We start from the raw sequence: 22,142 nt of genomic DNA, 5'->3' as shown, positions 1-22,142 counted from the left end.
CAATATTCTCTGGTTGGCCTCTGTTATTTTCTCCTACCGATAGAGAACCTACAAAAGGACTCTATATGGCCTCTCGGGTACCCCATAAGGGAAAAGGAGCAGTTTTTTCTTATAACAATAAGAAGAAACAATTGGAGGGCCCCAGGCTGGGAAAGGTTAGGCTGCTGCAGAAAAGAAAGCATCCTCTCCAAATTAACCAGAAGGGTGGGCATTAGTTGCAGATTGTCCATTTAAATGTATTATTGCCTGTTACTAGCAACCCCTGCACATCTCCTCATGTAGATTCGAGATTAATTAAAAAAATATTCACCCCAATATACTGGAGCAGAGGAGGCCAAAAAAACAGGGTCTAAATCCTGCCAGTCTATTCAAATTCAGAAGAGGATAAAACAGAGGTTAAAAACAGATTAAAGCAGGTGAACCATAAAAATCCTCACTTGGTGCGCATGGATCATGACGTGGGTTATAGTTCTGGGAGCCTTTGGGAGGATTTCCTTCAGTGTTAGTTTTGGATACATTTTTGAAAGGGTTGCAGAATGGTTTTGCAGCAGCTTGCGAGACGTTCCAAATCTCCTCGGCAGTCTTCACACCAGACTGGAAACACTTGCCGCTTTTGAAGTCCTCTTCTGCAATTACGCCCATCACTTCAATTTCTTTGCCTCCAACCATCAGAGTCTGGCCTTGGTCAAAATTCTCCAGGTCTTTGGCTTTGTATCCAGCACCTAAGAAAGGCCGCAAAATGTTTAGCCAAGATGAATAGAAAATTAAAATACCGTATTTTTTGCTCTATAAAGTAAGGGGAAATATGTGTGCGTCTTATAGAGCGAATGCAGAACTGCGCAGCTATCCCATAAGCCAGAACAGCAAGAGGGATTGCTGCTTTCACTGCGCAGTGATCCCTCTTACTGTTTTGGCTTCTGAGATTCAGAATATTTTTTTTCTTGTTTTCCTCCTCCAAAAACTTGGTGCGTCTTGTGGTCTGGTGCATCTTATAGAGCGAAAAATACGGTAATAGTCATAATAAAACTGTCAGGTAAAAGTTAGACAAAGACTTTGGCCACATTAGGTTGGATCCAGAGTGCTCTGTCCATGAACAGAAAGGCTCCAAGATCCAATGGAGACTCCTTGCTGGAAATGGGGAGGAGAAGGCAATTCTCATTGATTCCTCTAAAGCCCTGCAGCCTCCTTCTTCTCATGCTTATCCAGAGGATTCCCCCAACCGGCTCCATGCATGTCTGTTTGAGAACCCCTGAATTAAGGGGAGTGAAGTATTACTATACTTTTGAACCATCAGAACAAAGGAAATAATCTGTTGGATTTATCAGTTGGAGTAAAAAAAAAACCAAAATGGCGGGGTGCATTAAACATGAGCTTTCAGGGGCCTTCAGCCTGAGATTTGGCTGCTTATTTCAAATCAGAGGCAGGTCTCTGCCTCTGAAGCTCCTGGTCACATGCATCTTTTCCTAACTACCCTCTTCTCTCTCCCAGTTCTCTTCTCAGACTCCTCCCTGTCCTTCCCCACATTCCTCCAGATCTTTCTCAATCACCAATACTCATACCCTAAGTCCCTCTGTTCCTTCTGACCTACTTCCTTCTCAGGCCCCTCTGTCTCTTTTACTCTTCGCTTCCCAAGCCCCTGCACCTGCCTGGCCCCTCTCTCTTGGATCTGAGCCCATAACCAATAGCAAGCAGCCAGAGACAATTCTGGCTTTCCTACTTCTCTGTGACACAAGAACAGTTCAGCCAATCACCGACGAAGACTGCGCCACCGCCAAATTTCCTACTCCATTGTAATTCCGACCATACAAACAACTGTTTTCATTTTATTCAAGCACACTTTCCTTTGGGGGCAGTGCTGAACTTCTACACATCAGAGTTGCACTCCAATTGGCATTACCTCTTCCAATGTCTCTGCCTTCTGTATCTTTCAGGGTCACCGACTTCCCTCTCACAATAAGAATGGCATCACCTTCCCACTTCTTGTGTTTTTTCTTGGAGGCCTTGCACCACACTACGCTGAAGTATTTTGTGAGGCAGCCAGGCTCCTCCTGGTGCCTGGCTGTTGCTGTTGTCACTGGGCACGCTGGACCTGTAGAGCCGAAGACACACAAAAAAGGGGAAAGAGAGAGAGAGCGCTTGTAACACGTCCCTCAGGCTGAGCCCAGGGAGGCAAATGACATGACAGCTGTGAGTGCTAGCTCAGCTGTCAGCCTTTTCCCTTTCTTCGTGCTTTTAGATGGGCTATATGCCTTTCTTTTTTTAAGAAAAAAAATTGAAACTTGCAGACACACTAAATTTGAGAAGTGTATATGGTACTTCCCATAACTTCAAAAGAAAAGGGGGAAAGTTTACTAGAACAAATGCTGAGCCTATTTAAATATAACCCAAACAGGCCATTTATACCATCTAGTATCTCTTGTCCACATTGTAGCATAATTCTTTTTTATTTTTAGTATTTTTTTTAAAAAAATGACCATACTGTATACTGAAAAATTCAAGCAATAAAATTTCAAGTACACTAGTTTCAGTGGGTCTACTCTGATAATAATCATGCTTTCTACAGTGAAGCAGAAACATGGTTTATTCTAGTACTCACTATCTACATAATTTGAACATCCTTGCCTGTGTAGAATATGTGGGATTACCTTGGAAGAAGTCAGAAAGATTATTCATTTTTTTAGCATTTTAATATGCTATGCAGAAGCAATTCCATATAGACAAGCCAAAGACATTCTTGGAAGGGGAAGACATAATCTTTCCAAACCACATTACATAAACCCAATTTACATAAATGTAATTCATTCAATAATTTAAACAGGAAACTAATAGAGACCAATTTTAATAAGGGTTATTCAAAGGTAGTCATGTGTATCTAAATATTCATGTTCTGCCCATCCTGTCTACCAACAGTGGCCTTTAGTGTAAATTAAAAAAGCAAAATTTCCAGAATTTAGTAATCTGGAGTCTAACTAAGTACACAAATACACAAATGTTCCTTGATTTCCTAAAATCCCATTAACCTTATCATTTTGCACTAAAGTAGTTAGTAAGATCCCTGAGCAAGTGCTATCCGTATCAGTATTTTATTCTAACTCCAAAATAGTTCAATATTTTTTGCAGCACAGGGAAGGGAGGAAAGAATGGGATAGTGGTGAACTTTATCTCTGGACTGCATCAGATATTTTATCCTATTCTAGTCCTGAGGTGCCGCCCACAGAGCAAGACAGGTTGGTTGCTGCAGCACCATGGAGAGCTCCTAATGAACAACGTGCTTGACAAGGGTTGGAGGTGAGCCTTTGCCTCCAAGTCCATCTTTCTGATCCTCCACCTCTTTTATTGGAGCACTAGAGGCTCTTAAAGGGCCAGCCCTTTGAGCTGAAGATAGGCACTTCTCCTTTGCTCTAGGTGTCCCATGCACTGTCAGACTGGTGGGGTAGCATAGGAGGCACTCAGTTTCTCAGGCCAGAACTAGCCGCCTGTGAGGGTCTCAGTTCTAGTTCTATGGCCCTGGTCAATGGGATCCAGTTTAGCGACTTCCTGCCAGTCAGCCTCATGGTCAGTGAACCCCCTGATCCCAAACATGAGACCTGAGGCTCTGAAGCTAGGAATCTGGTCTAGCTTCTCAGTGGCAGTATAGCCTTTGACTCATTGTCCTGGTCACTGCCTGACTTCAGGATTATGACCAGTTTTGTTTTCCAGTTACCTCTCTAGGCACACTGTGTTCCAGAGACAAATATTTGCATTATTCAGGCAGCATCAAATGTTTGGAAAGAGTTGAAGTCCCTTGTTCTTACTCTTGTAGGATCTACCAGGCTTTTATTTTCTCCAGCCCTATCTTCCAGTTGGTCGAGACCCTTATAATGGTGGCAATTAAAATCAAACACAGTCTTTGATAGACTTGCTGAGAATATCTTTAGCCTGCCTGACATTTTTCCTGATTTTCAGTCCCTGTCCTCTGTTGCCTACTCATGAACCTCTGCTTTCACTTCAATGACTACTGAATAAACACTCAACATCAAAAAATATTCCACCCATGCGACCTGTCAGCCTTTTCACCAGTTGTCCAGGCTTTCGACACAACCACTGTTGAGGATATGTGTAAAATAATGGATTTTGGAGGCAGGCTTCTGGAGATGCCACTACCATTCCTTCATTGTCATCTCTGGTCAGTCCAATTCCACAAACTATATTGTTAAAAACCTCTTCAGAAATTGTTTTTGGGGGAAAGTGAGCATTGGTACTTACTGTGATAAGTTCCTTCTCTGTAGGAAGGAAGTGGGGTTGTCACTACCCACCTCTCCACTGGCAGGAAGTCAAACTTTTGATAGGGTACACCTGGTGGGCACCTGGTGGGCAGGGCAACCCCCTCATCAGTTCAATTTGTGCTTAAGCAGGTAACCTTATCGCCAAAAAATAAACAGGTGAAGAAGAGAAGACAACCCTAGTATGGGCTAAAGAGTAAGAGAAGAACAGGGGTGGGGGAGAGACAGGTGGAGGAACAGAGCAGGTGTGGAAAGAGGAGCCAGGAAAAACAAGCCAAAGAAGAACAAGGGAAGTCCGGAACCATAGCTAGTCCAAGTAATATAGACATTGAAGCGCCAAATCAAATTCAACATGCTTTAAAGCATGTTATCAGACAGAAGGCAACCAAGCCAAGAACAGGTCCAAGTAAAAGGACTGAGGGCCATAATTCCAGCCATGCATCTGAAAGTCTGGGGTTTCTGCTTCAAAGCTTGCCTGAAGTTCCATTTATACTTGCTTAATTGTCCTAGCAGCTAAGAAACAGCTGGAGCTCAGATGTTAAAACAATGAGGCTGAGTATGATCCAGGCAATGGTCATAAACTCCCTGCCCCTTCCTCTTCCCCCACACCCTTCCCAAATTTGTTGCAGAGGGTTGAGGGAAACCCCAGAACAGATTTAGGGGGCACATCAGTGTTTTTTTTCAGGGGGTACTCAAGAGTATGCAGTACCAGCACCTCTTTTCTTTGGTTGTTAAAAAGTGTAGCACTTCCTGTAACAACTTCATGGTAACTACCGGCACCTATTTTTCTAGGGGGTGAAAGGACTGGGCACAGGGATACCAAGGGAGTGGGAAGCGAAGTTCCTGTGCTCATTTTAATAATGCAGTGGTTATGGTTATTTGTTCATTTATTATGTCAGCTATGTATATATTGCTTAACACCAGAGTTCTAAGCAATGAATTTACAAAAGATAAAATCAGTTAAAATTAACCATAAAATCAGAAAATTTCTGATCCATAAAGCTGTTAATTGCCGTAAGTAAGGAGAGGTGAAACACAATAATCTTTTAAATAAATATTTGCACTCTAAAGGGTTTTGAGGTTTATGGGAGTAGGGGGATACATATTTTGTCACCAGGTAGCTAGACTTATATATGCTACTGATCAAGATTACGGCGACTTCTCCAAAATATTTAATCAGTGATCTCTACACTCCTAAACTGTTTACAAGCTTTATTAAGGCCAATTTATTTCCAGGAATAAAGAGCTCATGAAAACAAAACAAAAAAACCCAGAAACACAGATTGGGGGTGGCGGCAGGGAGATTGAGAGTATTCAAGCAATGCTCCCTAAGTGTAGGTAAAGAAGGATAAAGGATGAAAGGACTAAACCAAACAAGATTACGTGGAAGTAATCTCTTTCCCTGCCTCTTATTTTACAGGGCGATATCCTTTGCACATATCAGAAATAGAAGAAGCTTTATCTAGGTGGTGGAGGGCCCCCTGAAAGGAAGCCAAAATTCAAGAGTGTGTGTGCAGGAAACTGGTTCAACTGGAACTGTTAGGCAAGTACAAGCTAGCAGCTTCAGAAACAGACCAATAATTAATCATTTCACACCTAAAATTCAGAAACATTTAAAAAACCAGAGGAAGCTGCCTTCTATTGAGCTCTACCATTAGGCTACAGTACTTCCCCTTCAAAAGCCTACTCTCACTATTGTACTTTTATAATTACATTTTAGTATGTTCTGGCCCAGTTTGCATGTCCTAATTAAGGGCTTGTCCACACCTTTACCTTTCCTCCGCTCATTCCAGACACGTTCTGCAATTTAAAACTCAGTGTCTGAGCACCTTTCCCCTGCCCCCTGGAGCTTTCCCTGCAAAAACTTGCTCTTCGAAGCTCAGTCAGAGGAACTGTCAATCCATGGAAAACCCAAATTGATTTTTGCTCCAATTCAACTTTAAAGAGCAGGTTTCCATGAGGAAAGCTTGGGGCAAAAACAAAACCCTAAAACCGCTTGGACACAGAGCATTAAAGTGCAAACCTCTGATTGGAAGAGCAAGACAATAGGCAAGTATGGATAAGCCCTAAACCAGTGACAAGGAATTTTTGGTCTGCAAGGCTAATTAGGTCTGCTAGGGCTTCCCATTTGGCCCTTGTGGCTATTTTAGCTAAGCCATGCTCAACTGCCCTACGCTTGACATCTTATGTGACTCTGGAAGGGGAGGCAGGATAGGTAAAGATGCATCTGGGCCAAAAGGCTTTGCTGATCAGCTATTAGAAGCACAGCAGTGCTGCAATAAACCATAGTTACCATGAATATTGTGCATGCTTCACTTCTCCTTTATACCCAGTAGGAACAACTAATTGTGATCCCTGGCAAAGCATTATATGCAAACCTGGAATCATAGCTTCTTTTGCTCAAAACAACCAGAGTAGGTAAGCCAAGAACAAAACTTGCTTTAACAGTGTGGTGTGTCTGAAATGAAGATTCCTAGTTCAGGTGTAACACTGATCCAGAGATCATGATTTATTGCTTCTGTAGTCTAGAGGGGTGAAGGAGGAGGCCTCTGCAGTGCACACTCAAAACTATTCCGTTACCTATGGCTTATTGTGATGTACGAATGCCACCATTATATCCACCCTTGTTCAGGTCAACATAGAAAGGAATTGCTGGTGAGATATTTCCATGATAAATACTTCATTTGAACTACAGCCATTTCCACAAGTTTTATGAAAGGAAGAAACAGAGATAGTATTTTTCTCCATTTTGCATATGTTTATTGACTCACAAATAAATGAGTATTTCAAAGGACAGATAAGAACTGATTCACCAGAAAATGAAAAAAGAATAAGATCAGCATATTTTACAACAGCTGTATAAGTTATCATTTGCTTTTGCTAACAGTCATGTGGTCATAAGATTTCAAAGGGGTTTTTTTTAGTCTTAGATCTGGTTCTACTTTAAATCAGAAAACCTGGGAAGACCAGTGGAAAATGGCTTTAATTTCTTTGCAAATTTGCATGAGAAACAAAATGGGGAAAAACATGCATACCCCTACCCCCAAAACTTGGGTAAATACTTCTTTTCTAGATCAAAAAGAATTGTGAAATAACCCTGGTTTTTAAGCAGAATTGCTAAATATTCAAAGATTGTTGAATTCAGGAAGATCCCTACGTAGTCGTATCGCCTTTAACTTTTCTACTTTAATTTTTGCTCTCAGTAGCTCTTCTTCCAGCTGCTGCCTTCTTTTCAAGCCATCCCTTTTTTCTTGGATATAGAGCCCAATTTTCCTTTGATTTTCCAAAATGATGTGGTGCTCTTCTTTCAGCATTTGCAACATCTGGGGATCATATCCCCCACATGCCGGTCTAAATCGTTCTCCAGTTTCAAGCCTGAAAAATTCATCTCTTCTGGGGATGGGAGATGGAGACAACATTCTTATATCCACAGAAGACAGGGAAGTTGAAGGAGATCTCTCCATTGCATGGACCAAATGTTCTTCTTCTCTTTGCTCTAAGCTCTCCTGTGTTTGTAACTCTACAATCAATGAAGCAGGTGGCTTGACATCCTCCTCCTCTTCATCCAGCTCCAGTGTGATAGCAGCAGGTTGGTGCTCCAACATTGACTGTGGTGAGCTGGTAGTAGCAACTATTTTTTTATCCGGTGTAGCACTAAAAACAGACAAATAATATTTTCATCATTAACAGAAAAGAAAAGGGATCTTCTTAGCTAACGAAAAAAGCAAAAACTCAACTTATAAGGCAGCCTTCCCAACCTGGTGGCCTCTAGATGTTTGGACTACAACTTTCATCAGCCCCAGCCAGCACATCTGGGAGCTACCAGGTTGGGAAGGCTGTCCTAAACCACTTGTGAATTAACATTTGATAAAAGACACTACCATTGTTCACATGTAGATTTGTCACTGAGAGGGGTACACATAGAGCATAAGGCTATCTGACTTTGTCATATGATGAATAATAAAATCTAATTGAAAAAGTGAAGAAAGAAATACAGAGAAAAGGAGGAGTGTAGACTATTTTAAACATCAACATCATATTGATTGAATGAAAGGAGCAATAAAATCTCAAACCATCCCTGCTAGGATAGCTCCAAGGGCTTTGTATGGCTTTCTTTCCCCAGGGCCTGAATAATATTTTATCTCAAAGCATTTCTTTCTCCATCTATATTCCACACATCCTGCAGCATTCCTTATTCAAAGTAAGTATCTCAGCACTTGAGTTCTGGGGGTCACAAGTGCTACCTGGCTTTAATAGTCAGTGATTATTTGTGGCTACTCCAACTCTTCCCTTCTCAGGTTGTCTAGGGGGGTGGGGAGGGCCAGAGTAACCTGGTTACTTGGCACTGGGCTGGGAAGCACTTGGAAGTGGTGAGAGAATTTCTAGCTGCTTCCAAATGTTCCCCAGTACAGTGCAAGGTAAGTGAAGGATCCTGCCCTTCAGAGGACCTGTGAGGTGGGCTCGAGATCAGCTTCTCAGCTTACTCCATATTAGGTGAAATCCTGAAAGAGCAACATTCTCTCACTTCCACCTTTCCAGAGGGCCTTGAAAGTATGAAGGAAGGTATGGGAGAGACTACTGAAGATCATAGGATCATTGAACTGTGGAGCTGGAAGGGACCCCAAGGGTCATTTAGTCCAACCCTCTTCAATGCAGGGATCTCAACTAAAGCATCTATGAGACCTGGCCATCCAACCTCTGCTTAAAAACCTCCAATAAAGGAGAGGACTTCCTCTTTCCTTCTCCCTTCCACCAAATTACATATCTTCCCCACGCCTAAGTAGACTGTAGTATGGATTGGAGAGCCTAGCCTCACCAGAACCAGAGAGGATAGAAACTGTTGTGACTCAAGCCTCGAGATGGGGAATCTGTGACTGCCCAGATGTTGTAGGACTCCCCTCCCTTATCAGACACAGCCAGAATGGCCAATGGTAAGGAAAGATGGGAGCTGTAGTCTAACATCTGGAGGCTTTCTGTCCACACAAAAAGTCCTTTAACAGGACAGCAAGCTGCTAAGAAGCTATAAAAGACATTGGACAGTCTGGTGAAGCACCAGGACCAACTTAACTATTTATCATTGTTTCTTAAATATTTTTAAAACATCTATGAAAAACAAGATACAATACAATACAGAGTAATGCTGGGGTGAACAGTCCGACCAAAATTCTGAAAGCTGGAAATATAATTTACTACATTAATGGAGATGAAGATCTGGCTGGAAATCTGCATTAATGTTCTCACAAAATGCCTTCAGTGTGTGCTAACTGGCTATCTTACAAAAACTAGCTTATATCAAAGATTCACATTTATATTATAAACTTAAGAAAGAAGAATGCAAGTTTTCATCTACTAGTGTGGGGAGACCTCCATTCATTAATTAAGAGAGACAGTTACCATGGTGGAATTGATATTCAGAATCCGTCAGGCATCTGTTTAGTATGAGTCAGTTATGTCAGTTTTAACAGAGCTTGGAATTGGTCATCAAATGCCAAATTAGATTCCTAACTCTGCACTGCCTCCAAACAAATCATATGCTGATCCACCCAGACTAAATCTGCTGTTACTAGTTTCATAAGGAAGTGACCGTCTTCGACAAGGGTATTGGGTAACAGCAGAATTCAATGGTGTGTTTCACTAGGGTGACCCAACCCTGTTTTATTAGTCAGCTACCTGCAAAGCATGGGTGTTCTGTAAAAACAGAGCATAGGTACTTGATTACTGTGCAAGTCGAGGGATGGAGCTGGAATCTGCTTTGGTAGGGGCAATGCAAGGAGTCTTATGTATTAAAAGCATAAGAACCCTACTAGTCCAGGACAAAAGGTCTTTCTAAACCAGCATCCTCTTTCTCATAGTGGCAAACCAGGTGCCTACAGGAAGCCTGCAAGGAGGATGTGAGAACAAGCATGCTGGTTCACAAACATGCCGCCTCTGATTCTGGGGGTAATATACAGCCATCATGACTAGTAGTCATTGACATCAATGTGTCTAGAGTTCCCTTTAAAGTCATCTAAGCTGGTGGCTGCTACCACATCTTGGGCTAACCAATAAATTCCAGAGTTTAATTATGCACTGCGTGAAGAAGTATTGTGTTTACTCTGCCTTGGATCTCTCACCTTACAGTTCACTGGATGACCCCACCCTGGGATTCAGAGAGAGAAGATTCTCCCTATCCACCTTCCCTACACCATGTGTAACTTTATATACCTCCTTAATGTCTCCCTTTTGCTAAACAAAATAGCTCCAAATACTGGAACCCTTCTTCATAGTAGATTTACTCTCCAAGGCCTCCATACTTACTTACCTTTTGGGAGAGAACCATTTGATACCCACTGGTTTTTTTAGGGGGTAACTGCATATTACAGGCAGTTGGAAATTAGCCAGGAGCATTTTTGACTGGCCCAGGTCCAACTGCAGCCATGTGGAGATTCCTGGATGCAAGGTTGGCAACTGGGGAAAGCAAAATATCGCTTAGAGAAGGCTCTGGAGTATTTTCCTCAAAGCTTGAATTCATTTTATTCTGGATTGTTTTATTTGATGTTTTAATGTGTTGTAAACTGCTTTGACACTTGCCATTTAAAATACAAATAAGTATAAAAATGTAATTAATAAATATAATGAACCCCATTGCAAAAGAAGGTGCCTGGGCAGTCCATTGTGATGACCGCAACCTACGTTTAAGGTGCCATTTGGTGATTAGACTATATATCTGAGTTTCTAATTCTTGACTACTGGTAAACAAAGGCCTGATGCTGGACTATGCAAGAAAAACAGCTGGGCTGGGGTTTGAGAGACGTTGCACCAGGAAGGCGCTTACCGCATTTCTCATCTGCCAGTTTAGGGCACCAAAGTGAATCCCCCCATGGTTTCCCTGGACCACAGGGTTCACCTCATTAATAAACATGCATTTTGAAGCTCACGGGATGGAGATTAGGAGCACAGAAACAATGAACAAGTAAAGGTTTGCACACACCCTTCTGTCTTTCAGCCAAATCTTAGAGAGCACAAAGCCCAATACCTTTTGCCCCTTAAGCTAACTGGCCTCAAAAAGTCTGCCCTGAGCTTTCTAATTACTTGGCAAGAGGTAACAAAACAATTCTAATAAATTTTCAAACACCTTTCAATTTAATGAAGCTATAATGATTTAATTGTAACTGCAGTTCAGGATACAGAAAATGAAAAGAAAAAAAACCCACAAAAGCACCGCTCAGGGTCATAACAGGCAACAGAGAATGGCAATGTCATAACAGGCAACAGAGAATGGCCAGCCCGTGGATATAGGAAAAATATGAGTCATTGGCTGCTTATGAACTGAACCCTTGTTATAAGCAATGTGAGCTTGCGGGGGGGGGGGGGTAAATATATTAATCGGTAATATTAAGTTATGAATCTCCTTTTGCATGTGCCTCAAGGCAATTTACAAACAGCTCAAATTAGTTTTAAAAACAGGAAAAAGGAACACCTAAGGCTGCGACCTTTTCATCCTGCTGGAAAAATAAAAAATGCTGCTTGTCAAAACAAAAAATGTCTTCCACTATTTCTGGAAAGTACAGGTAGTGGGTGAGCATCTTTGGTATCTCAACAGGGATACTTATTCCACAAAACAGTGGCGGCCAAACTGAATGCCCTGCTTCAACTTACTGTCTGTAGAACACAGAGAGTTACCAGGTACATAAGGGTTATGAAGGTCTCGCAAGCAACCTGGTCCTGAGCCGTATAGGGCTCTATATGTTAGTACCAGAACACTAAACTTGGCTTGGTAGAAGACTAGCAGCCAGTGAAAATGCAGTGGACAAGGTGTTAAATACTGGCAGTTGTTTGCTCTCACAAGCAACCGAGTTGCCATGTCCTACACTGGTTGAAGCCTCCAACACAACATCAAATGTGCAGAGGACGTTGCAGTACTCCAACCCTGAGGTTACCAATGCATGAGTGGTCATAGCTGTTAAAAGGTCCTCCTAGCCACTGAGGAAACCTGCGCCTCCAGTAACACCCTGGATGGCGCAGCTGCTCCTTCAAAGAGTCCAGTTTCCTGGACTCACACACAGAGCCTCCATCATGCTATGATTTCAGACTCAGTTTATTACTCTCATCCACCCCACCACTTCATCACTTCATCCAGCCACTGGAGCATTTTAGAGAGATTGAGGCAGAGCAGATTGTGTTTCTACTTCTCAATGGTGACTTTTGATTGGGAACTGGAAATTTGGAGCTATGCATCATTCTTATCTATCCCTGTTGGCCAACCCCATTCCATGACTCAATGGTCCTACGTATCAGGTTTCTGTTAATCAAATGAGAGGAAGAAATTAATGGTTTTCAGACAGCAGCGACTGACACGGAAACAATAGTCATGGGAAGCGGTGGGGAGATGAAGAGGCAGAACCTCAGTTGGTTGGGAGGATGGCCAATTTGGTCCACAAGTTCTCTCTTGAAAAAAAGGAATATATTATGGATAAAAAGGATTTAGAAAAGCTTTTCACTTAGATCCCAAACATCTACAGGGAAGTCAGTTTCATTCAGATTAATGAAACTTACTCCAACATAATATGGTCAGGATCAGGGGATTGTTTCTCCAACTGTTAGTGAACTGATGCTTTTGGAAAACATTCATTACTGAATAAAATAACAAACAAATCTTTCAGATTTCAATGGTCTTTAAGGGGCACACTATTAATATTTTCAAAACATTTGTGCGCCACATTTGTGCTGCTCACACAGCACCCAAAATGGCTTACAATACAAAAATAAAACACAGCTAATTACAAATCCACCCATTTCCACTACTACAAAATTATTAAGCTACAAAAGAAACCTGCTGTATTGGCTAAGGGGTTAAAGGAAGAGTATATGACCACCCATAGAGTGGCCCCATACTTCTGGCTTATGCTGACCATTTCAGTCTACATCAGTATTGGGGAAATTATATACACACAACCTTCTAACATGCTATTACAGATCTATACGTACAGTACTTAGATGGGAGTATGCCTGAGTGAACTCAACAGGGGCTTACTTCTGAGGAGAAAGATAAAGGATTGTGCTGCAAAAGTCCATTTTGAATATACCTTATCTACCCTAGGCAATACAGAATTATTTCACCAAAAGGCCCACCACCACATGTTATTTTTACAGCATCTGCCATGGTGGGATTTAGACGACTGTTACCATTCAGAGCAACCAGAGGCAGCACAAATCAAGGACTGGCCAGTGTGCACAAACATGCCAGTTTTCCCGGAAACTCAGATTAACATATTTGTTTTGCACAGTAAGTGACATGAATTTAAATGGCTTGCGGCAGGAGTAAGGAAGAGAGCTGCTCGATTCCCCCTGGTTTTTAAAATGTCTGCATCCAGGCACAGGACAAATCTGGTCTGAGAAGCTTTTGAGCAGCCGTGTTTTGCAAGTCAGTTGTAGAGGGGGAGGGCGGCATAAGCAAAGGCCCTGCAAGAAAGCTTGAAGACAGCCTGCCTGCTCTACGTCTGGCTCAAATCTAGAGAGGCTCCGATTTGATTCTACACTAAAAGGCTGCTGGAAAATATGAAGACTTTTGTGTGACTGCAGTGTTCTGATCTGTCTGTGCACGACCCCTGTAAATCTGCTCCATAGCCTCTTTTTTGCAGTTTAAATTGGAGCATTAATTTGCATACTGGCCTCCGAGAATGTGATTGTTTAAAACAATCCATCTGCATTGTTTAAAAAGGCATGGTAGCATGCGAAGTAAAATCATTTAAAAGGTCTAAATTCAGTCAAAATGTATTCCACCCTGAGAGATTAACATAATCCTTGACTGGGCACACTGTACTGAGAGAGGCTCCTTTGTTCTCCTGCTCGACTTTATGTAGATTATCCAAAACAGGCATCAGCTTCCGTATGCAGAGGCAAGCTGACCGCAGTACTACCTTAAATGTAGAACAGCCTTTTGCTTGGTCAGTGTTTGAATGCTATGCCTATTAAAAGGGGAGGGGTAAAAGTTGGAGCTCCTATTTCCCTTGGATTCTTTCTTAACCCTCACTTGCCAAGGGTCTGACAATAAGATCTTTTGAAATGCGGCTGGAAGTTGAACAGAAAAGTCAGTCACTGTTCAAAAATTAAAGAAGTAAATAATAACAATAATCACAAGGTTTTAACTTTTCCCAAAGGCTAAGGCATGTAGCCCAAAAGGGGATGGCCAGAGAAGACAGGAGGCGCTATAGCGGCCATCCAGGCGCAATGTAAAAGTCAACTTACCATGGCAGATTGCTCCTCTCCCTCAAGCACACGCTGGAAATCTGGGGGATCATCTCCACAACTTTCTTGGTCGGTTCAGAGATGTAGCTTTTATAATCAGAAAGGCTCTCTTTTTGCTGCAGTAGCTCCTGCTTGGCGTATTCCTTGAGCCTCTTGTACAAGGTGCGCAGGCCTTGCGCGGTGCGAGGAGGGCGGTCAGCTCCAATGGCATTGTAGTTATCGGCTATGATGTCCCAGCATTTGTTTTTCTCCACTATGACCGAGTGCTTGTTGGTGTGCTCTTCGAGAATCTTAACATACGGCTTGACAAGTTTCAGCAAATCGAGCTTTTCAGACAAGGTAAAATTCGAGGACCTGGCCTTCCCAACCATCGTTCTCTCCAGCTTGAAGAAGCAGTTCCTGAAACCACCACGCAGATCCTAGCTCTGCTCGGCTCTTTTTCACAAACAGAAAAAGATCAGGCTTAACTAGGCTTGTCTCATTTAGGCCCACGCCTACAAGGGAGGGTTTATTAAAATTCCTTCAGCTTAAGCTGACGCAGGTTCAGGAAATCTGCTTAAGCCAAGCCTGACCTACATAAGGCTTCAGATTGAAGGAGACAAGGAGAAGCAGGCAAAACACACACTTTTGTGTCAAGAGACCCATACATACACCGGATTGAAAACATAAAAGGTTTAAAGATTAGCACATTACCCTGCTAAATATTACCCAATTCATCCTGAGTTAACAAGCTCATGCACATCTCTTTGAGCTGACAAGAAACTGAAACTGCACAGAGGATTGGATTTATTCATGCCCAAGAAAGCAACAACTTTTTTTTTTTTTTTGGTCATTTATTGATTGTTAAGCCGAACCACCACAGCAAAAGGAGAAATGAAAACAACAAACAGGGGGATTTAGGAGCGGGCGTGTGTAGAGAGATCCCTAACAGAGCCCCTGATCACGGCTCCCTAGCTGCTGTTCTCTCTGGCAGTATTTGCATAATGCTAGTCCTGCTGTCAATCAGGAATTGCATATCGCCTAGCTAGTTAGGTTTCACTCAGGCTCAGGCTTCACAGTAAAGCTAAGCTTCCCCAGCACTTTGCAGCTTGCCTCTGCTTCCCACGCACGCACACACTTTTTAAAGAGGCAGTCGCTCAAAAGAAGGAGTGCCATGAACAAAAGAGCTGGGGGGGGGGGGGCGTTAACATCAAGTTCTTTTCATATTCTGCCACCCCTTGCAGCTGTGCCATTCCGTAATCTACCCATCTCACAGCATCCATGGTCACCATTCAGCAGGGTTGTGGCTAAAAAATAGCTCTCGGGAGTCAAGTAATAATCACAACATTCAATCAGGGCTCTGGATTCATTGTACTGTGTGGGCTTTTCATAACTTCCACCAAAAAGCTATTATTATGTTAAGAAACCCAACCATTGCACAAATGGAAAACATCAATTTTTAACTATTGTTTGCCCAAATCACACAGGTATTCGCACACAGTATTTTCTCTCTCCTTGTCTCAGAAAATGTATAGTACTGTAAAAGGAAGTAGGAGAGGCTGTTGGATTTGGACTCGGAAAACCCACTGCATGGAGGTCATTCTCTAGCATCAAAGCACCACATCTTGGCCTGGCCTCCTCCCTTCACTGGGTTGTTGTGAGGATAAAGTATGACATCTTGTAAGACAGCCATTCAGAATTCTTTCCTGCCCAAGGCAATATTTTAAGCCAAGGAAACTGAAAGAGACATACATCTAACAAATGAAAAGATCCCTATTTTAAAGCATCTTTATTCCTGTTCTCTATCTAACAAGTGTGTTTTGCTTAAGACTTGAGACAGATTTGGGAGACATCTGGCTTTTACATTTTCAAAAAGGAGGAGATCAGCCATTGTGCGGTTCATTGTCCTTGGTGCAACCTGAAACCGGCATAGCACCTCCTAGCCTAATCCAATTAAGTTTGCCATCTCCTCCTGCACTTCCATCTTAAAACAATGACCAAATCCAGACTGCCTGGCAACGACATCATCAGCCGAATTCCCTCCATCCCCCCACCCCATTTTGCTTTACCTCCAGCCTGATGAAGATTTCTTGAAAGTTTGTTAACTAATGGACATTTTACCGAAGTGTAAATTCTGAAATATTTCATATGGATAAGCATGGAACTTTCATGATTTATTTATAAAATGCAAATTGCCGCAGAAGTGTGGAGAACTGAATTGAAGATGGGGGGGGGGGGCTAAGAGAACCAAAATGGACAGATCATTCCATTTGTAATTAGGATTTGGAAATCTTTACCCTGTATCAAGTCTGAGAAGATCTGAGGGAAGATTTAATCCAATTGCTTCTTTAGCCCTAATAATTACATGAGGGAAGCCAACCAATAAACATTTTTTTAAAGGTTAGCTATTTGGCGTGGGCAACTTCAAGCAAGGTTCACCCACAATTTGCCTGTTAATTATGTTTATACCTATATTCATTGGCAATTTTATTGACTCATAGCTCAAGTAGAGCACCATGACCTCAGCTCTGAGCTCTCTGGAGCAGGGGTAGGCAACCTAAGGCCCAGGGGCTGGATGCGACCCAATCGCCTTCTCAATACAGCCCACAGACAGTCCGGGAATCAGCGTGTTTTTACATGAGTAGAATGTGTCCTTTTATTTAAAATGCATCTCTGGGTTATTTGTGGGGCATAAGAATTCATTCATATTTTTTTTCAAAATATATTCCGGCCCACCACATGGTCTGAGGGATGATGGACCAGGTGCCCGTGGCTGAAAAAGGTTGCTGACCCCTGAGGAAGTGCAATATAAAAATATAATGAGAGCAAATAAAATAACATGTGTATGAGTAAGGCGAATGTTCCATCCGCCACCTTTCATATAGGGCAAAGGTAAAGAATCTCAAAGGTCCGTATAGTTAAAGCCATGGTTTTCCCAGTAGTGATGTATGGAAGTGAGAGCTGGACCGACCATAAAGAAGGCTGATCGCCGAAGAATTGATGCTTTTGAATTATGGTGCTGGAGAAGACTTTTGACAGTCCCATGGACTGCAAGAAGATCAAACGCATCCATTCTGAAGGAAATCAGCCCTGAGTGCTCACTGGAAGGACAGATCGCGAAGCTGAGGCTCCAGTACTTTGGCCACCTCATGAGAAGAGAAGACTCCCTGGAGAAGACACTGATGCTGGGAAAGATGGAGGGCACAAGGAGAAGGAGGCGACAGAGGACGAGATGGTTGGATAGTGTTTTCGAGGTTACCAGCATGAGTTTGACCAAACTGCGGGAAGTAGTGGAGGACAGAGGTGCCTGGGGTGCTCTGGTCCTGGGGGTCACGAAGAGTCGGACACGACTAAACGACTAAACAACAACAACAAAGAATCTCAGGCTGGGGGGGGGGGAATCCATACCCGCCCCCGCCCCTTTCATACACCCTTTCCCAGACTACACCTCTTACTAACCCTGTTTCACATCCTCCTCAAATGTTTTTGTCTGGCTAGAGAGTCCCTGAAGTCTGGCAATTCCTGGCTGGAGAACAGAGAGGGTGGTATGAATGCAGAAGCAAGCCTATCGTATCCATTGATATGGCCCTGCCCACCAATGGCATGTGTCATCTGAAAGGTTGCCGAATAGCTAATGTAACCCTTGGGTTGGAAAAAACAATTTCCACCTCTGAAATAGGGGAGCCTCCTGTAGACTAGGAACATACAACAATGCTTTATACATCTGTCTTCTGAGGTCAGTCCTATTCAATCAGGTGGAACTTCTAACCAGGTAAGTGGGAGTACAACTGTGTCACAAACCATTCAAAGCAGCCAATTTAAAAACAGGGTCAGAAAAATAAATGTAACAATCCAACAAAAAGAGTGCCAGAGAGGGTATTAAAAGAACCACAAAACCAAATGGAACCAGCAAACCAGAACCAAGCATCATGCAGGTCAGAAACGTGCCTCAACAACAAAAATTATCCTTCAAACAAAGTACAATTTATCAAATGCAGCACTAACACCAAGCATCAGAAAATTGGGCAAGTGGATAAACAAATCTGAAAGGCAAGTGTGGGATCTGACAGGTTTTTAATTTATTCAAAGATACATATACCATCCTACTATGATAAAATAGAGAAATCATTATGTCACAGTCTACAGCTAGTAGATATAGATTTATTTATTTTTATTTTTTGATGGATTTACTTAACCTTCATTTATTGTTTCATTCTCAGAACTCAGGCTCCCAAGCCCTAAAAAACCTTCATCCTCCCCCCAAAAACCTTTTACCTGAACCCTAAAAACCAGGGCTTTCCTTCCTAAAAAAGCTCAACAACTACCTGAACCCCCCAAAAGGGGGTAGATCGCTGCCAGTTTTTAACTCTGAGATCACAGTCTCTTGGGAGTTGGCCATCCCTGCTAATGGTTTGACTTCACCCCCAGAGGTGCACTCCATTGTCTCTTGAGACAGATGAGTGTCAATAGTATCATATAAACACCTATATACTGTGTCCCTCTTCAAATGCCTGTCAGACTCTTTGGTCCCTTGAAAGTGGCTGCTATTTGTTTTCGTCTATTCATTTTTGCCCTTTCCTCATTTTGAGAACCTGAAACACTGACAGTATCATTGCTGAGGAAAAAAACCTCATCCTCAGCCAGATGCTCCCAAGCTCCTGACAGCTTTCCTTCATAAGCAATTTTAAAAATTGCTATGCTTTAGTTTATATTAAACCAGTCTACTAGGGTAACATTCAAATGTTTGTTTTCTTACCTATTTTAGTTCTATATGGTGATTTCACTCCAGTTTCAAAATGGCAGTCATTATTATTATTTTTAGAGCAAAATTCTCCTTGATCAGATTTCACAGCCAGTGTAGAACTTAAGTCACAAGTTGTAGAACAGATGTTTACAGATGTTGAGCCATTCAGTTGTCCCTCATCCACCTACAATACATTGAAACAGTTTGGATTGTACATGACTTTTCACGCAACAGTATCAAAATAAGTGTGTAGCTTTTTCTTATTTAAATACAAGCTGAAGCCTGAAAGAAGTAGAAGTTCATATGATGAAGGAGATAGCTCCAAGGAGGGAAGGAGGCACTGTGAGAAGCCTAGCTTGAACTATGCTCTCTCCACAATTTCCAAGCCAGTGGAGAGTGATTTGTGTGCATTCCCTGGCCTTGCCATTCTAAGAGAAGGTCAAAACATAAGGATGAGGCTATCCTAGAAGTGCCCAATGGAGAACTTCTGGGACTGGGGCAGAGTTACTGGGAGCAGATATATTTCTCTAGCCTTCCTTAAGAGAACTTTGGGGAAAGAACACAAATGAAAACTGAAGTAGTGGGAGAAAGGCTTCTCTAGGACAGGAAGGCTAACATCAACCTTCTGCACATATGAATCTAGTATTTGTGGCTCTATTCAGTACCAAGCATTGTGCTCACACAGCATCCCTAAGTTCCATATTAATATAAAGATACTGTACAAACCATGGCACAATCTTAACACACATGCAAAAGAACCAAGGCCTGGTCTGTGTGTTCTAGTATGCCAAAGGTAATAGTTTACCATGCACAAAGTGATCACGTCCACTTTGTTCATCCACTTGGGGGAAGTGGGTGCAGCAAACCAAAATCCCTGGCTTACCATTACATCCAAACTGGGAGTCATTGTTTATTTCGCTGGTAAACCTAGAAACTTTGGCATCACATAGTGGTTTGCTTTGAGTGAAACAAATCACAATCCCTAGTTTGAATGTAACAGTAAGCTAGGGATTGTGTTTTTTCCTTCTACTGGCTAGAAGGGAGGAATGAAGTGGGAAACTTCTGTACGTTGACAGTAAACCATCAACTATTGTGACATGCAAACGCTGCCATTGCGTGAACCAGTTTCCACCGATGCCACTGATGTTTAGCTTTGGAGTCATTTTTCAGACAATTTGTCTATAGTTTTGCTTTCAGGACCCTTTTGCACATGGACTAACAGAGCAGAATGCAAAATTACAAGTAAACATGCATCTGGGCTGGATAGCTTCAGGTTGCAAGTGGCAGAATACATGATTGCATACTCCCCCACTGAAAAATAAATAAATCCCTGCATGCAGAAAGTTAGGTATCAGAGTGGAAGTGATACTGGCACTCCCTGACAGCTTGTCTTCTATATGGAAGGAATTTGTGAGTGAAGCATCTGATCCCGTAAGCCCCTTATAGCCTAGGCCAGAAACAAACATATTATCCCAGTGAGAATTAAGATTCCATGGATTTCTGACATAGATTATTCAAGTACAGTTTTCATTCAGTAATAATATTACACTTGCTTTCTTCCTCCCTTTTAATATTACCTCTGAGCCTGGGTGTTCAGATTCTTTTTTCAGAGACAACATATGGCTTTTTCCTGGAGGTATAAACCTTGGCTTTTTGACTGAATTTCCCATCAGTTGACTAGGAGCTGCTGATCGTCTCATGTTCAGTTCTGTTGGTCTGAAAAACATCAAAAAAAAGAAGTTTGCTTTAAAAAGCGAGCCCTAAAGAAACTCTTAAATACTTCCCAGAACATATCCTATTCCTGTTCTCACACCAGTGAGGAAATACCCAAAAAACTAGGAAGTATGGTTCCTCTTGTTTCTCCTCCAGGTGTACCAGCCTTATTAGGTGGGTGGTAGGAAGAGGGCAGCTGTGGTCCAGCCATTCTCAGTACTCTTTGGAGTCCTGAGGGAGGCTAACCTGGTACCCACCACTATTTTGGTGCCAGGTGAAGACTTTTACGTTCTAAGGTTAAGTTGAAAGTTTTAATCATGGTTTCTTAAGCACCAGACTACCCATGGGAGCACCTTTTTTTTTTTTATCAACCTGCCTAATTCACTATATTCAACCCACTACATTCATCTCCTGACTCTGCCACAGTCCAAAGAGATTCATTTCATAGCAACTTTTCATTTCTGGTGGCAACCCTCTCCTCAACTCCACTGTGAGCCAAGGCAAATGCCGGCAATGTTGTCCAGGTGCTTGCTTAAAAAAATAATAATCCGTAAAGCCCTCTATTTATTTCCTCAGGCCTCTGCTGGCCATTTGTGTCAGTTGCTTATATTTATTAATTCCATATATGCAGGAACAAAACTCATCTTCAGGTTCTTACAGCGAGCACCAGAAGCATATATTTGTCCACCGAAGGAAAGAAAACACGGTCTTGTTAAAACTGAACCGAGGGAGCAAGAGCTTCTGAGCATGTACAGAGTATCTTTCGTGTTTGTGGAAACGGAAACCTGAAAAGCAGAAGCGCACTGGGTACAGCCAGCCCAGTTACTGAATCCCCAACCCTAGGCCTCTGAGGAAGGACTGCTTCAGCCCCCTCCCAGTCTTAACACGACGCCGCACTTACTTTGCAATTTAACCGTCCCGCCAAGACAACACCGTCGCCCTATCGTTCGCCAAACGGCGCATGCGCAGCCGATCGCCCCAGGCTGCTCTCAACTTATCGCGCCCTCCGTTCGCCCCACTGCGCATGACCAGCATTCATGCGCGGCGCTCGCCTCCGCCTCGCCTCTCTTGAGGGCTGCCAGGCAAGTACGAAGGAAACCCTACTGCGCATGCTCCGCTGGTGCTTTTGCCGCGCTCGACATGGCGGGCCGCCGGGTACGCTTACGCTCTACGTCACACGGCCATCAAGCGTATTTGTCGCAAAGTGCCTTCCTCGC

General features: G+C 42.6%; 2 protein-coding genes across 7 annotated transcripts in view; both read right to left on the bottom strand.

Moving 5' to 3' along the window:
- Nucleotides 1–22,053, bottom strand: part of RAD54B (RAD54 homolog B) — a 40,463-nt gene extending 18,410 nt beyond the window's left edge. For all 5 annotated transcript variants that reach the window (XM_077932848.1, XM_077932846.1, XM_077932847.1 and 2 more), the window contains exons 1-5: nucleotides 21,827–22,053; nucleotides 20,790–20,928; nucleotides 19,225–19,396; nucleotides 1,898–2,089; nucleotides 438–722 (exon numbers count right to left, since the gene is read on the bottom strand). In XM_077932848.1, the coding sequence (XP_077788974.1) occupies nucleotides 438–722; nucleotides 1,898–2,089; nucleotides 19,225–19,396; nucleotides 20,790–20,912 (772 nt within the window). In that variant the 5' untranslated portion in view covers nucleotides 20,913–20,928; nucleotides 21,827–22,053. The remainder of the gene's footprint in view (nucleotides 1–437; nucleotides 723–1,897; nucleotides 2,090–19,224; nucleotides 19,397–20,789; nucleotides 20,929–21,826) is intronic.
- FSBP (fibrinogen silencer binding protein) lies at nucleotides 6,998–20,879 on the bottom strand. 2 transcript variants are annotated; one of them, XM_028736504.2, is made up of 3 exons: nucleotides 20,790–20,879; nucleotides 14,490–14,924; nucleotides 6,998–7,916 (listed from the first exon to the last, which is right to left on the bottom strand). In XM_028736504.2, exons 2-3 carry the CDS (start codon nucleotides 14,858–14,860, stop codon nucleotides 7,388–7,390), a joined length of 900 nt encoding a protein of 299 aa, XP_028592337.2. In that variant the 5' UTR covers nucleotides 14,861–14,924; nucleotides 20,790–20,879; the 3' UTR covers nucleotides 6,998–7,387. The 2 variants fall into 2 exon arrangements, with proteins under 2 accessions (XP_028592337.2, XP_028592336.2); XM_028736503.2 differs by lacking the exon at nucleotides 20,790–20,879 and adding an exon at nucleotides 19,225–19,365.
- Nucleotides 22,054–22,142: the final 89 nt, after the last annotated feature.

Source organism: Podarcis muralis, chromosome 8 (genome assembly GCF_964188315.1).
Source record: "Podarcis muralis chromosome 8, rPodMur119.hap1.1, whole genome shotgun sequence".
In the NCBI taxonomy this organism is placed as follows: domain Eukaryota; kingdom Metazoa; phylum Chordata; class Lepidosauria; order Squamata; family Lacertidae; genus Podarcis; species Podarcis muralis.
Note: the sequence above shows the minus strand (reverse complement) of the source record. Positions and strands in the feature narration are given on the sequence as shown.